This window comes from Mobula birostris, chromosome 21, assembly GCF_030028105.1.
Source record: "Mobula birostris isolate sMobBir1 chromosome 21, sMobBir1.hap1, whole genome shotgun sequence".
NCBI lineage: Eukaryota > Metazoa > Chordata > Chondrichthyes > Myliobatiformes > Myliobatidae > Mobula > Mobula birostris.
In genome coordinates, this window is record NC_092390.1 from 3326736 (window position 1) to 3340206 (window position 13471).

Sequence of the window (13471 nt, forward strand, 5' to 3'; positions counted from 1 at the left end):
AGCCTAACATCGGTGGTGGGGAAACTGCTAGAGTCAGTTATTAAAGATATGATAACAGCACATTTGGAAAGCAGTGAAATCATCCGACAAAGTCAGCATGGATTTGTGAAAGGAAAATCATGTCTGACGAATCTCATAGAATCTTTTGAGGATGTAACTAGTAGAGTGGATAGGGGAGAACCAGTGGATGTGGTATATTTGGATTTTCAAAAGGCTTTTGACAAGGTCCCACACAGGAGATTAGTGTGCAAATTTAAAGCACACGGTATTGGGGGTGAGGTATTGATGTGGATAGAGAATTGGTTGGCAGATAGGAAGCAAAGAGTGGGAATAAACAGGACCTTTTCAGAATGGCAGGCAGTGACTAGTGGGGTACTGCAAGGCACAGTGCTGGGACCCCAGTTGTTTACAATATATATTAATGACTTGGATAAGGGAATTAAATGCAGCATCTCCAAGTTTGCGGATGACACGAAGCTGGGCGGCAGTGTTAGCTGTGAGGAGGATGCTAAGAGGATGCAGGGTGACTTGGATAGGTTAGGTGAGTGGGCAAATTCATGGCAGATGCAAATTAATGTTGATAAATGTGAGGTTATCCACTTTGGTGGCAAAAACAAGAAAACAGATTATTATCTGAATGGTGGCCGATTAGGAAAAGGGGAGGTGCAATAAGACCTGGGTGTCATTATACACCAGTCATTGAAAGTGGGCATGCAGGTACAGCAGGCGGAGAAAAAGGCGAATGGTATGCTGGCATTTATAGCAAGAGGATTCGAGTACAGGAGCAAGGAGGTACTACTGCAGTTGTACAAGGCCTTGATGAGACCACACCTGGAGTATTGTGTGCAGTTTTGGTCCCCTAATCTGAGGAAAGACATCCTTGCCATAGAGGAGTACAAAGAAGGTTCACCAGATTGATTCCTGGGGTAGCAGGACTTTCATATGATGAAAGACTGGATGAACTAGGCTTATACCCGTTGGAATTTAGAAGATTGAGGGGGGATCTTATTGAAACGTATAAAATCCTAAAGGGATTGGACAGGCTAGATGCAGGAAGATTGATCCCGATGTTGGGGAAGTCCAGAAGGAGGGGTCACAGTTTGAGGATAAAGGGGAAGCCTTTTAGTACCGAGATTAGGGAAAACTTCTTCACACAGAGAGTGGTGAATCTGTGGAATTCTCTGCCGCAGGAAACAGTTGAGACCAGTTCATTGGCTATATTTAAGAGGGAGTTAGATATGGCCCTTGTGGCTAAAGGGATCGGGGGTATGGAGGGAAGGCTGCTACAGGGTTCCGAGTTGGATGATCAGCCATGATCATACTGAATGGCGGTGCAGGCTCAAAGGGCCGAATGGCATACTCCTGCACCTATTTTCTATGTTTCTATTAAGTACCTCTGCTATTTCCTCTGGTTCCATACACACTTTCCCACTGTCACACTTGATTAGTCTTATTCTCTCATGTCTTATCCTCTTGTTCTTCACATACTTATAGAATGGCTTGGGGTTTTCCTTAATCCTGCCCGCCAAGGCCTTCTCATGGCCCCTTCTGGCTCTCCTAATTTCCTTCTTAAGCTCCTTCCTAGTAGCCTTATAATCTTCTAGATCTCTAACATTATCTAGCTCTCTGAACCTTTCGTAAGCTTTTCTTTTCTTCTTGATTAGATTTATTACTGCCTTTGTACACCACGGTTCCTGTAGCCTACCATAACTTCCCTGTCTCATTGGAACGTACCTATACAGAACTCTACATAAATATCCCCTGAATATTTACCACATTTCTTCTGTACTTTTCCCTGAGAACATCTGTTTCCAATTTAAGACTTCAGTTTCCTGCCCGATAGCCTCATAATTCCCCTTACTCCAATTAAATGCTTTTCTAACTTCTCTGTTCCTATCTCTCTCCAATAAAGGAGATAGAATTATGATCATTCTCTCCAAAATGCTCTCCCACTGAGAGATCTGACACCTGACCAGGTTCGTTTCCCAATACCAAAATCAAGTACAGCCTCTCCTCTTGTAGGCTTATCTACGTACTGTGTCAAGAAACCTTCCTGAACACACCTAACAAATTCCACCCCATCTAAACCTGTCATTCTAGGGAGATGCCAATCGATATTTGGGAAATTAAAATCTCCCATCACAACAACTCTGTTATTATTACACCCTTCCAGGATCTGTTTCCCTATATGCTCCTCGATATCCCTGTTACTATTAGGCAGCCTATAAAAAACATCCAGTAAAGTTATTGACCCCTTCCTGTTCTTAACCTCCACCCACAGAGACTCCGTAGATAATCTCTCCATGGTGTCCATCTTTTCTGCAGCTGTGACACTATCTCTGATCAACAGTGCCACGCCCCCACCACTTTTGCCTCCCTCCCCAGCTTTTTTCTTAAAGATGTGCTGTGTGCCTCCCAGCTACCGCTGCATTCTCCGCGAATCGGTACAGTATCTGTCCGGGGCACGGGAGTTGGGGTGGTGGGACACGGGGGTGTCATCTCATCGTCGATCAGGGCAGGCAGCTCATCTTCTCCTATGACTGCCTGCCTCGATGTCGAAGGTCGCCGTCTGCTGTGGCTGATGTGGAAGGCTTGCTTGATTGCTGAGCCTCAAGCATTTTTCTATCACACAGTTCTTTGTAAGGACTCAAAACATCCTGCAAGTATCCCCTAAACCTACATACCCTTTCAAAATTAAAGTTGTACTTTATCATTGCAGCGAAAATCTCACGCAGTTGCTTCACGTTCAGTTCCTGGACAACTTCACTTTCGCTACTGCATTCGGTTTCGATTGTTATGCCAAAACCTCTTCAACATCATCTTCGTCAGCTTCCACAAGCCGAACTCACTTTGTCCGTGCTTCGTTCACCACAATCGAAACACTTAATTATGTCTAGTTTTACGCTAAGTGTAACACCCTCACGAGCTCGTTCAGGCTTTTCCAACACCTTAGAACTCATCTTGCTAACGGCTGCTCAATGCAACGTGTTTAAGCAATGCCATTCCGAATCCAGGGGAGAGCGGCTGCTCGGGGTGCACGCTGCCTTTTATCACACGCTGCCTTTCTTCGTAACAGTGAAAACACCTTCTGAGAGCGAAAACAAGGTACTAATGTAGGTCTTTCCTAACAGTGAGATTTCGTAAAGTGAATGTTCGAAAAGCGGGGGACACCTGTACTGCTTAGTGGCCAATTTATTAGGATCACCTGCTCATTGATTCAAATACCTAATCAGAATGGGGGAAAAAATGTGATCAAAGTGACTTTGACCATGGAAAATTGTTGGTTTGAGATGGTTTACAGAGAATGGTGGAAGAGACAAAAAAAACATTCAGTGAGCAGCGGTTCTGTGTGCAAAACCCCTTGTTAATGAGAGAGGTCAGAGGAGTGACCAGCATGGTCAGACTAATCAAACTGACAGGAGGATGACAGTAACACAAGTAACCATGAGTTACAACAATGGTGTGCAGAAGAGCATTTCTGAACACACGACACATCGAACCTTGAAGTGGATGGACTACAGGAGCAGAAGACCTCACATTATTCCACTCTTATACCTAATAAAGTAGCCACCAGGTATAATTAACGAATTCTGAGATAAAATGCTCAATTACTTTGCATCTACAGGCCTTAAAGAGAGTTCCAAAAATCCTTGACTCTTGACAAGAAAAAATAATTGCCTCTCCTCCATCTTAAATAGATGACCCCTTATTTTTTGAATATTGAACCCTGGTATTCTCAGAAGAAAAAATACTTAAGATTAAGCAAGATTGGGAAGGAGAGCTTAACATGACCATGATAACAGAGGATTGGTTGCGAATTTTGAAGTTGGTTAACTCTTCTCCGGTTTGTGCCAGTCACTTTTTAATTCAATTTAAAATTGTACATCGTTACTATTTGACAAAGGAGAGACTGTCTAAAATATTTCCTAATGTTGATAGTCAATGTGATAGATGTAAAACTGAGACAGCTATATTGACACATATGTTTTGGTCATATTCTGTACTGAAACAGTTTTGGAAATCTATTTTCTCTACAATTTCTGAAGCTTTAAAAATTAATTTACAACCTAATAAATTGACAGTTTTGTTCGGTATAATCCCTCAATATATTCATGGTATTTCTATATCACACCAACATGTAATTGCATTTGTTACATTATTGGCCAGAAGGGTAATTTTATTGAAATGGAAAAGCCTCTGCTCCCACTTTGATACAATGGTTCTCTCAGGTGATGTTATGTCTTAGTTTGGGGAAAATCAGAAGTCGAACTTTTGATCCTCGATTTGACTTTGAGAAAAGGTGGGGTTGTTTTGTCCGCTATTATCATTTGATTTGAGTTAATTAAGATGGTCCCCTTCTGATTCTTGTTTAAATGGATTTGAGTTGGCGGATTGATGTTTTATGGAAGCTTGTATGACGTATAGCTCCAGGGTTGTGCTCCCAATGTTTTTTTTTTTTTTTTTTCTGTTAGGTTTTTTTGTTTCAGTTGGTATGGGTTCTTTTTTCCTTCTTACTTTTTCCCAAAAAATAGTTTTAACATTTTATTTTTTCTTCTTATTATTGATATATTGTTTAGCTTTGTTAATCAGTTATTTGATAATTTAATTCTTATTGTACATATTGACATGTTGACTTGATCACTTTAATGTATTTTTTGTTGATTTTCAATAATTATTAATAAAGATTTAAAAATGAAAAATGAGATAAAAAAAACCCTCTCCAGGTCCACTCAGTCCACATCTCCACATCCACCCTGTTCTGACCCCTCAGGATCTGATCTGTTTCAATCAAATCTCTTCTCTGGTAAACTCTAAATGATACAAGCCTGGTCTTACCATTTCTCACAAAAACAACCTGACCGTGATAAACTTGTTGAACTGTTTCTAACACATTTATATCCTCCCTTAAATAAGGAGATCAATACCCTACATTATACTTCACATATTGTAATCACAGAGACATTGAAAAGTACAGCACAGCCACAGGCCCTTTGGCCCATCTAGTCTATGTAGAACCTTTTAAACTGCCTCCACCCATCATCCTGCACTGGAACCATAGCCCTTCATATGCCTATCATCCATGTATCTATCCAAACTTCTTTAAATGTTGAAATTGACCTCACATGCGCCACTTTGCTGGTAGATCATTCCACACCCTCATGACCCTCTGAGTTAAGAAGAGTCTCATGTTCCCCTTAAACTTTTCACCTTTTACACTTAACCCATTACCTCTGGTTGTAGTCCGATATAACCTCAGTCGAACTTTATTTACATCTTTCAACCTTACTTCCATCTTTCCTGTAGGTAGGTCACTAAAACTGCACACAATACTTCAAATTAGGCCTCACCAATGTTTCATACAACTTCACCATAACATCCCATCTTCCTGTACTCAATACTTTACTTTAAAAAGGCCATATGACAAAAGCTTTCTTTACGATGCCATCAACCTGTGATGCCACTTTCCAAGAATTATGTACCTGCAATCCTTTGTTCTACCACACTCCTCAATGCCCTACTGTTTACTGTGCAAGACCTTCCCCAGCTGGTCTTAGAGAAGTACGTCACCTCAGAGTTTTCTGCATTAAATTCTATCTGCCATTTTTCAGCTCATTTTCCCAGCTGGTCCTGATAGCATTCCTCACTTTCCACTACGCCCCAAAATCCTGGTGTCATCCACAAATTCGCTGATCCAATTCACGTCATCTATGTCGTCATTGATATAGATAACACACAACAACAGACCTAGCATCGGCCCCACGGGACTCCATTAGTCACAGGCCTCCAGTCAGAGAGGTAACCATGTACTACCACTCTCTGGCTTCTCCCCAAGGCCAGTTTCTCTGACTAGTAACGATCCCCTCCACTTTTAATCCCTCCGGCTCTGTCGCATCTAAAACAATAGAACCCTGGAATACATAGCTGCCAGTCCTGCCCCTCCTGCAACAAGTCTCACTAATAGCTGTAAAATAAAAATTCCAGGTGTTGATCCCTGCCCCCCCCCCCCCAGCTCATTTGCTTTCCTAGGACACTTCTTGCATTGAAAGATAAACAGCGCAGGACGCTAGTCACACATCTGCCTCCACAACCCCTCCACTAACTGTTCTGGCCCTCTGATTCCTATTCCCCTGCAACTCTAGTTTAAAACCACCGTGCAACATTGACCCATCAAACTGAAGAATTACCTCCCCTGGTTATGGAGACAAGCAAGCATCAGTACTACTTGTAAGAATTACCTGCGTTTATCTGGGATTTTTTAGAGTAGGCATGGTTGCCTCCGGTCCGACTGCTTCCCCAGACGGCGAGGGAAAGGTAGCCATTCACTAGCACAGAGCACACTGCCTGCCTCTCTCCCGCGGATACGAGCTTTGGAGGCCTTTCTGAACCAGCAAGGACAATTGGGACTGAACTATGTCCTAAACTGGAGAAAGTCTGCAGATCCAAAGCAACACACATAACATACTGGAGGAACTCTGCAGATCAGGCATCTATGGAAACGAACACACGTTTCTTGCCAACACCTGAGACGACGCCAAAATAAAAAGGCGGGAGGAGGGGAAAAAGGCTAGATGGAAGGTGATAGGTGGGAAAGGTCAAGGACTGGAGAAGGAAGAAAAAGAGAGAGGAGAGTGAACCTGGGGCGGGAGGGGAAAAGAGAGAGAAGAAGAAGAAGAAGAAGAAGAAGAAGAAGAAGAAGAAGAAGAAGAAGAAGAAGAAGAAGAAGAAGAAGAGAAGAAGAAGAAGAAGAAGAAGAAGAAGAAGAAGAAGAAGAAGAAGAAGAAGAAGAAGAAGAAGAAGAAGAAGAAGAAGAAGAAGAAGAAGAAGAAGAAGAAGAAGAAGAAGAAGAAGAAGAAGAAGAAGAAGAAGAAGAAGAAGAAGAAGAAGAAGAAGAAGAAGAAGAAGAAGAAGAAGAAGAAGAAGAAGAAGAAGAAGAAGAAGAAGAAGAAGAAGAAGAAGAAGAAGAAGAGAAGAAGAAGAAGAAGAAGAAGAAGAAGAAGAAGAAGAAGAAGAAGAAGAAGAAGAAGAAGAAGAAGAAGAAGAAGAGAAGAAGAAGAAGAAGAAGAAGAAGAAGAAGAAGAAGAAGAAGAAGAAGAAGAAGAAGAAGAAGAAGAAGAAGAATAATAATAATAATAATAATAATAATAATATTATTATTAGAGTGGGAAATCAGGTGGGTAGATTTTTTCCGGAGGACGGTATCCTACACAAGGATGATAAAGTTTTAATTTGAATTTTGTAAATATCCTACTGGAAACTGTGTAGTGTGCATATTATGAAATAAACTTCTTTTTAAAAAAAATTGAGATATTTCCCAGTACAAAACAACGTATTTACTGGAACATAGAAGTTGGATTATGTGATTTAGTGCTTACATGGACTCTAAATTCGCGACTAATTGTTTCCGACGTGAGTGTCACTGCCAGGCAAAGCCGGAACTTTCACAAAGACAATTTTTCTTAACCCCGTGACCGTTTTTAAACATGTATCCCCGTAACATAGATTTCATAGTGGCGTCCAGCCGTCTGTTCTTTGTCTGGTCACACAATTCATGGAAAGCGGCTATATTGAAAGTGTAACAAGGATCAGTGTAACACCAGAAAGAAAACTAACGCTTCGGAGACAACAGATCTACAGGCAATTTCTAAACTGCTGAATTCGATTAATTTATGTGGAGATGTGTTTTCAATTAAAAACAGACCACATTCAATTAGCGAAACAGAAATAAAAACAGGCGTTAAAATCTCCATCAGATAGTCTCGGTCACTAAATGGGCTGAACCATATGCTGGTTACCCAATCGCCTGCAGTTACTCCAATGAGCTGAGTTATAAACCACACGGGTTGAAAGCTGAGCGTCTTGTCTGGGTCACAGAGAGTCTGTATGAGTTGTACGGCTGGTCGGAGCACCGGCGTTATGGCTTCATTGCCGGGCGTTGTGCTGTTTGCAATGTTCGGTAAGAAATACCAAATTTTTACACAATTGGTTCGGTTTGATTTACCAGCAATCTGCAGTCTTGCAAAGTAGGGGCATTAGTGTTTTCAAACATTTGTTTATACAGCACGAACAGTCAAATACGCTTTGAAGTTTGGAAATTAATACAGCGTTTGCTTTTGTTAACAGCATCGGTGTCGTCGGAATTGTACATAGCTGAAGTAGCCATGGACAACATTCAGGGAACAGTCGAGTTCAACACCATTTCTCAGAAGATAACGTTAAGTTTGTTGTTGGATTGCGCCCAAGTTAACATCTCTTTACACGAATTCCCGGTCATGTACGGTAATTTCAAGGACCCCTGCAACCAATCAAACATAGGGGAGAAGATCTACGAGTTTACTGCGGACAGTCCCAACATGACCCTGAATGAGAGCAAGCTTTTCCAGATCAAACCGGACCTCTCCGACCTGACGGTGGTCGTTGATAGTTGTCTGGATGGAAGTAAAGCGTGCGCCACTGTGAGGAGCGATATGCCCACCAACACCTGGCAGGGGAAGTTCTTTTCTTCCGTAGCTGGGGATGTGTACATTCGTCACAACGCTGGAGCGAAGACGGCGAGAGTACTGTCTAACCTCATGGCAATAAACGACAGGCAGACAACTGCAACTGTCTCTCTCTACCTAGAGATCGGGACAGTAAGCTGCGCCTTGACAGTACCAAACGATCGTTTATTAGTCGGCGATTTCAGTGTTGGCACACCTTTGAACCAAGTCAAGAGTCGCGTTGATGGAGTCCCTTCACCAAAGAACAGTTCCAAGACATTATTGTACATGTATGATGGGGCGGAGTGGTCTTGCGTTGAGATGGAGGTGATGAAAGAGAAGCAGGTTTGGGCTTACGTGAATATGAAAGGTGTGAAAGGCAATTTCTGTTTCCGTCAGGTTTCCCCTTTTGATGCCACATACTATACTATGTCTCTGATGAATCTGCGGCGGATGGCCGCTGCTTACCATGTACATAATTATCCAGTGCCTCAGCGCAGCACCCCAACCGATAAGCTTTGTAGTCATGATAATCTGGGAGGGCACTTGAACCCATTTGGGAAGACTTCATCCAGTCCTTCTTATCCCCAGAGCACAAATGAAACCCATGATCAATACGAAGTTGGGGACTTGAGTGGGAGGCATGGCGTTTTGAAAGGATTGGACATGGTGGAACGCAATTTTACAGACTGGAATCTTCCATTATTTGGGAGAAATAGTATTATTGGCCACTCCATAGTTATTCATCACCCCAACTCTTCGAGGTGGGTGTGTGGCACAATTGGTCACCCTGGTGAAGTTCTCACTGCTGTAGCTGTATTTAAGAACCCAGTGTCAGGAAGAGTAATTTTTCAACAATTGAAAAGCAATCCCTATTCAGACTTGTCTATTTTTATGGACCTTTCATATACCAACTCATCAGCTCCCACAACAGATGATCACTTGTGGTACATTAACAATTATCCCATCAGCTCTGAGTTAGATTTGGATGCAGATGCTTGCTTAAGCACCAAAGGACATTTTAATCCTTTCAAAGTAGATGTTGGAAATAATTATAATGTCGAGTGCAGTCCAGACAGTCCTTTCCGATGTGAAGTTGGAGACTTTGCGAAGAAACATCGAACAATAATGATCACCAACCAAACAAAAGTTGTTGACAACAAGTATTTCTTCACTGACACTACTTCATCCCTAGCTGGGCCTTTCAACATTGTTGGTCGGTCAGTCGTCATTCTTGGACAAAGTTTTTCAGCCAATCCTCTAGCTTGTGCTAATATAACATTTCTTCACCCGGTGTCAGTGGAGATTGACTCATGGAAGGGCAATGGAAAAGTTAATGGAAAGGTGGCATTTAAACAGCTTTTAGATTTAGACAATACTGTTGTGAAGGTTAAGTTAACAGATCTGAATAGCAAAACTGAAACTTACAATATCCACGCACTTCCCATCAAAACTGTCTCTTCCAATGCAGATGTTTGTTCTCTTGCAAATATTGGAGGTCGCTATAACCCATTCAATGTGAATGGATCTTTGTCTCCTGAGCCAGGCAATGGTACGGTTGATCAATATGAAGTTGGTGATATCAGTGGGAAATTTGGACAGCTAAATGGTTTGAACCAAACAAATAAAGAATATATGGACATGAACATGCCCTTGTTTGGACCTCATGGTATTTCCAATCGTTCCTTGGTTATTTATCAAGAAGATGGATCACCGTAAGTCTCAAACTTCATTTTTTTAAAAAAATATTTGAATCTGAATGAATGGTTAATGCCGTACCCTGCACAGTGCTTTTGGACTCGAAATAATAAGTATTTTCTTAAAGGGTGTCTAAGATATGAGTACCTTTCCATGCTCACTGACAGTGAGCTCTCTAGTTATTATCTTGTTCAAGTGGCTGGTCTTTGTGTGTGAAGTTAGACAGTGAGAGACAATGTAATCAAGGTTGGGAGTTTATGAATGGGTGTGCTTAATCTGTATCCAGTTAAAAGATTCCTCTAAGGATCTTGGCATCGAAACCTATTTTCAGCTGGTTATTCACATTGCATACTCCAAGAGAAATCTTTAAATAATGATATGGGGTGTGGGGGGGGGGGGAGAGGGTAGGGAAGTCCTGATTGTTATTTCTTTGGCTAGCTCTGATACATATTCAACTGTCCACTGGACTGAAAACTGAAAACTTAATTGAAGCTACTGATCAGCTAGAATTATTTCCTGCTCTCTAAGTCTCCATAGAAAATGTGGGAGTTCAGCATTTTGTAATATAATGCATTGGCAAATGTTTGAACCATATTGGCAAGACAACCTCCTTGTTTAATTCCTCACTGAATTTAACAGTACATTTGTTTCTTCCAACATGCTTTCAATACTTCCAATAATTCCTTTTGTTGCCATCTGAACACATGGACATGTGAACAGACTCCCAGCACATGGGCATAGAAAACCTACAGCCCAATACAGGCCCTTCAGCCCACAATGCTGTGCCGAACATGTACTTTAGATATTACCTAGGGTAATACATAGGTTAATAGGATAATTACATGGCCCTCTATTTTTCTAAGCTCCATGTACCTATCCAGGAGTCTCTTAAGACCCTATCATATCCGCCACCACCATCGCTGGCAGCCCATTCCACGCACTTACCACTCTCTGCATTTATTTACAAAAAAAACTTACCCCTGACATCTCCTCTGTATCTACTTCCAAGCAACTTAAACTGTGCCCTCTTGTGATAGCCATTTCAGCCCTGGGAAAAAGCCTCTGACTATCCACACGATCAATGCCTCTCATCATCTACTAGGTCACCTCTCAGCTTCTGTCGCTTCAAGGAGAAAAGGCCAAGTTCACTCAACCTATTCTCATAAGGCATGTTCCCCCATCCAGGCAACATCCTTGTAAATCTCCTCTGCACCCTTTCTATGGTTTCTACGTCCTTCCTGTAGTGAGGTGACCAGAACTCAGCACAGTACTCCAAGTGGGGTCTGACCAAGGTCCTATATATCTGCAACATTACCTCTTGGCTCTTAAACTCAATCCCGCAGTTGAAGGTCAATGCTGCCTTAACCAGAGTCAACCTGCGCAGCTGCTTTGAGTGTCCTATGGACTCTGACCCCAAGATCCCTCTGAACCTCCACACTGCCAAGAGTCTTGCCATTTACACTATATTCTGCCATTATATGTGACCTACCAAAATGAACCACCTCACACTTATCTGGGTTGAACTCCATCTGCCACTTCTCAGTCCAATTTTGCATCCTATTGATGTCCCAATGTAACTTCTGACAGCCCTCCACACTATCCACAACACCCTTGACCTTTGTGTCATCAACAAATTTACTAACCCATCCCTCCACTTCCTCATCCAGGTCATTTATAAAAATCACGAAGAGTAAGGGTCCCAGAACAGATCCCTGAGGCACACCACTGGTCACTGGCCTCCATGAAGAATATGACCCATCTACAACCACTCTTTGCCTTCTGTGGGCAAGCCAGTTCTGGATCCACGAAGCAATGTCCCCTTGGGTCTCATGCCTCCTTACTGCCTTAAGCTTTGTATGGGGTACCTTACCAAATGCCTTGCTGAAATCCATATACACTACATCTACCTTCATCAACGTGTTTAGTCACATCCTCAAAAAATTCAGTCAGGCTTGTAAGGCACGACTTGCCTTTGACAAAGCCATGCTAACTATTCCTAATCGTATTATGTCTTGCCAAATTTTCTTAAATCCTGCCTCTCAGGATCTTTTACATTAACTTGCCACCCACTCAAGTAAGTTCCTGGGCTATCTCTACTCCCTTTTTTGAATAAGATAACAACATCTGCAACCCTCCAATCCTTTGGAACCTCTCCCATCCCCATTGATGATGCAAAGATCATTGCCAGAGGCTCAGCAGTCTCCTCCCTCGCCTCCCACAGTAGCCTGGGGTACACCTTGTCTGGTCCTGGAGACTTATCCAATTTGATGCTTTCCAAAAATTCCAGCACATCCTCTTTCTTAATATCTATATGCTCAAGCTTTCCAATCTGCTGTAAGTTATCCCTACAATCATAGAGAAAACATAGCAACATAGAAAACCTACAGCACATTACAGGCCCTTTGGCCCACAAAGCTGTGCCAAACCTTAGAACTACCTAGGCTTGCCCATAACCCTCTATTTTTCTAAGCTCCATGTATCCATTCAGGGGTCTCTATCATTTCCGCCTCCACCACTGCTGCCAGCAGCCCATTCCACACACTCACCACTTTATTAAAAAAAACAAACTTACCCCTGACATCTCCTCTGTATCTGCTTCCATGCACCTTAAAACTATGCCCTCTCATGCTAACCATTTCAGCCCTGGGGAAAAAGCCTCTGACTATCCACATGATCAATGCCCCTCATTATTGCCAAGATCCTTTTCCGTAGTGAATACTGAAGAAAAGTATTCATTAAGTACCTCTGCTATCTCCTCTGGTTCCAGACACACTTTTCCACTGTCACGCTTGATTGGTCCTTGATTGGTCCTGTTCTCTCACATCTTATCCTCTTGTTCTTCACATACTTGTAGAATGCCTTGGGTTTTCTTTAATTCTGCTCACCAAGGCCTTCTCAGGGCCCCTTCTGGCTCTCCTAATTTCAATCTTAAACTCCTTTCTGTACCCTACTGTCCTTCCCCTGTCTCATTGGAACATACTTATGCGGAACCCCACGCAAATATCTTCATGGGCGTGTGAGCAGACCCCCGGCACACTATATTCAAAAGTCTAGCTTGTGCACTCTATTTGTTCAGTGTATTTTTCAACTTGGACAAAATGGAGCCAAGGTTGTCTGAGAACAAAACCAGTTTATTGTGTGTGTGTGTGTGTGTGTGTGTGTATATATATATATATATATATATATATATATATATACTTCATACAATCAGAAAATGACCTTCACTGTATCAACAGTCAATGTATTTTATTCACAAAGCACCACTATCACTCCTGTTGCCTCTGGAGAATACTCTC

At 42.1% G+C, this 13471-nt stretch overlaps 1 protein-coding gene across 1 annotated transcript in view; it reads left to right on the forward strand.

Moving 5' to 3' along the window:
• Positions 1-7845: 7845 nt before the first annotated feature.
• Positions 7846-13471, forward strand: part of cusr (Copper-only SOD repeat protein) — a 143101-nt gene continuing 137475 nt past the window's right edge. Inside the window, exons 1-2 of the mRNA XM_072239855.1 lie at positions 7846-7954; positions 8122-10192. Coding sequence (XP_072095956.1) covers positions 7882-7954; positions 8122-10192 — 2144 coding nt within the window. The 5' untranslated portion in view covers positions 7846-7881. The remainder of the gene's footprint in view (positions 7955-8121; positions 10193-13471) is intronic.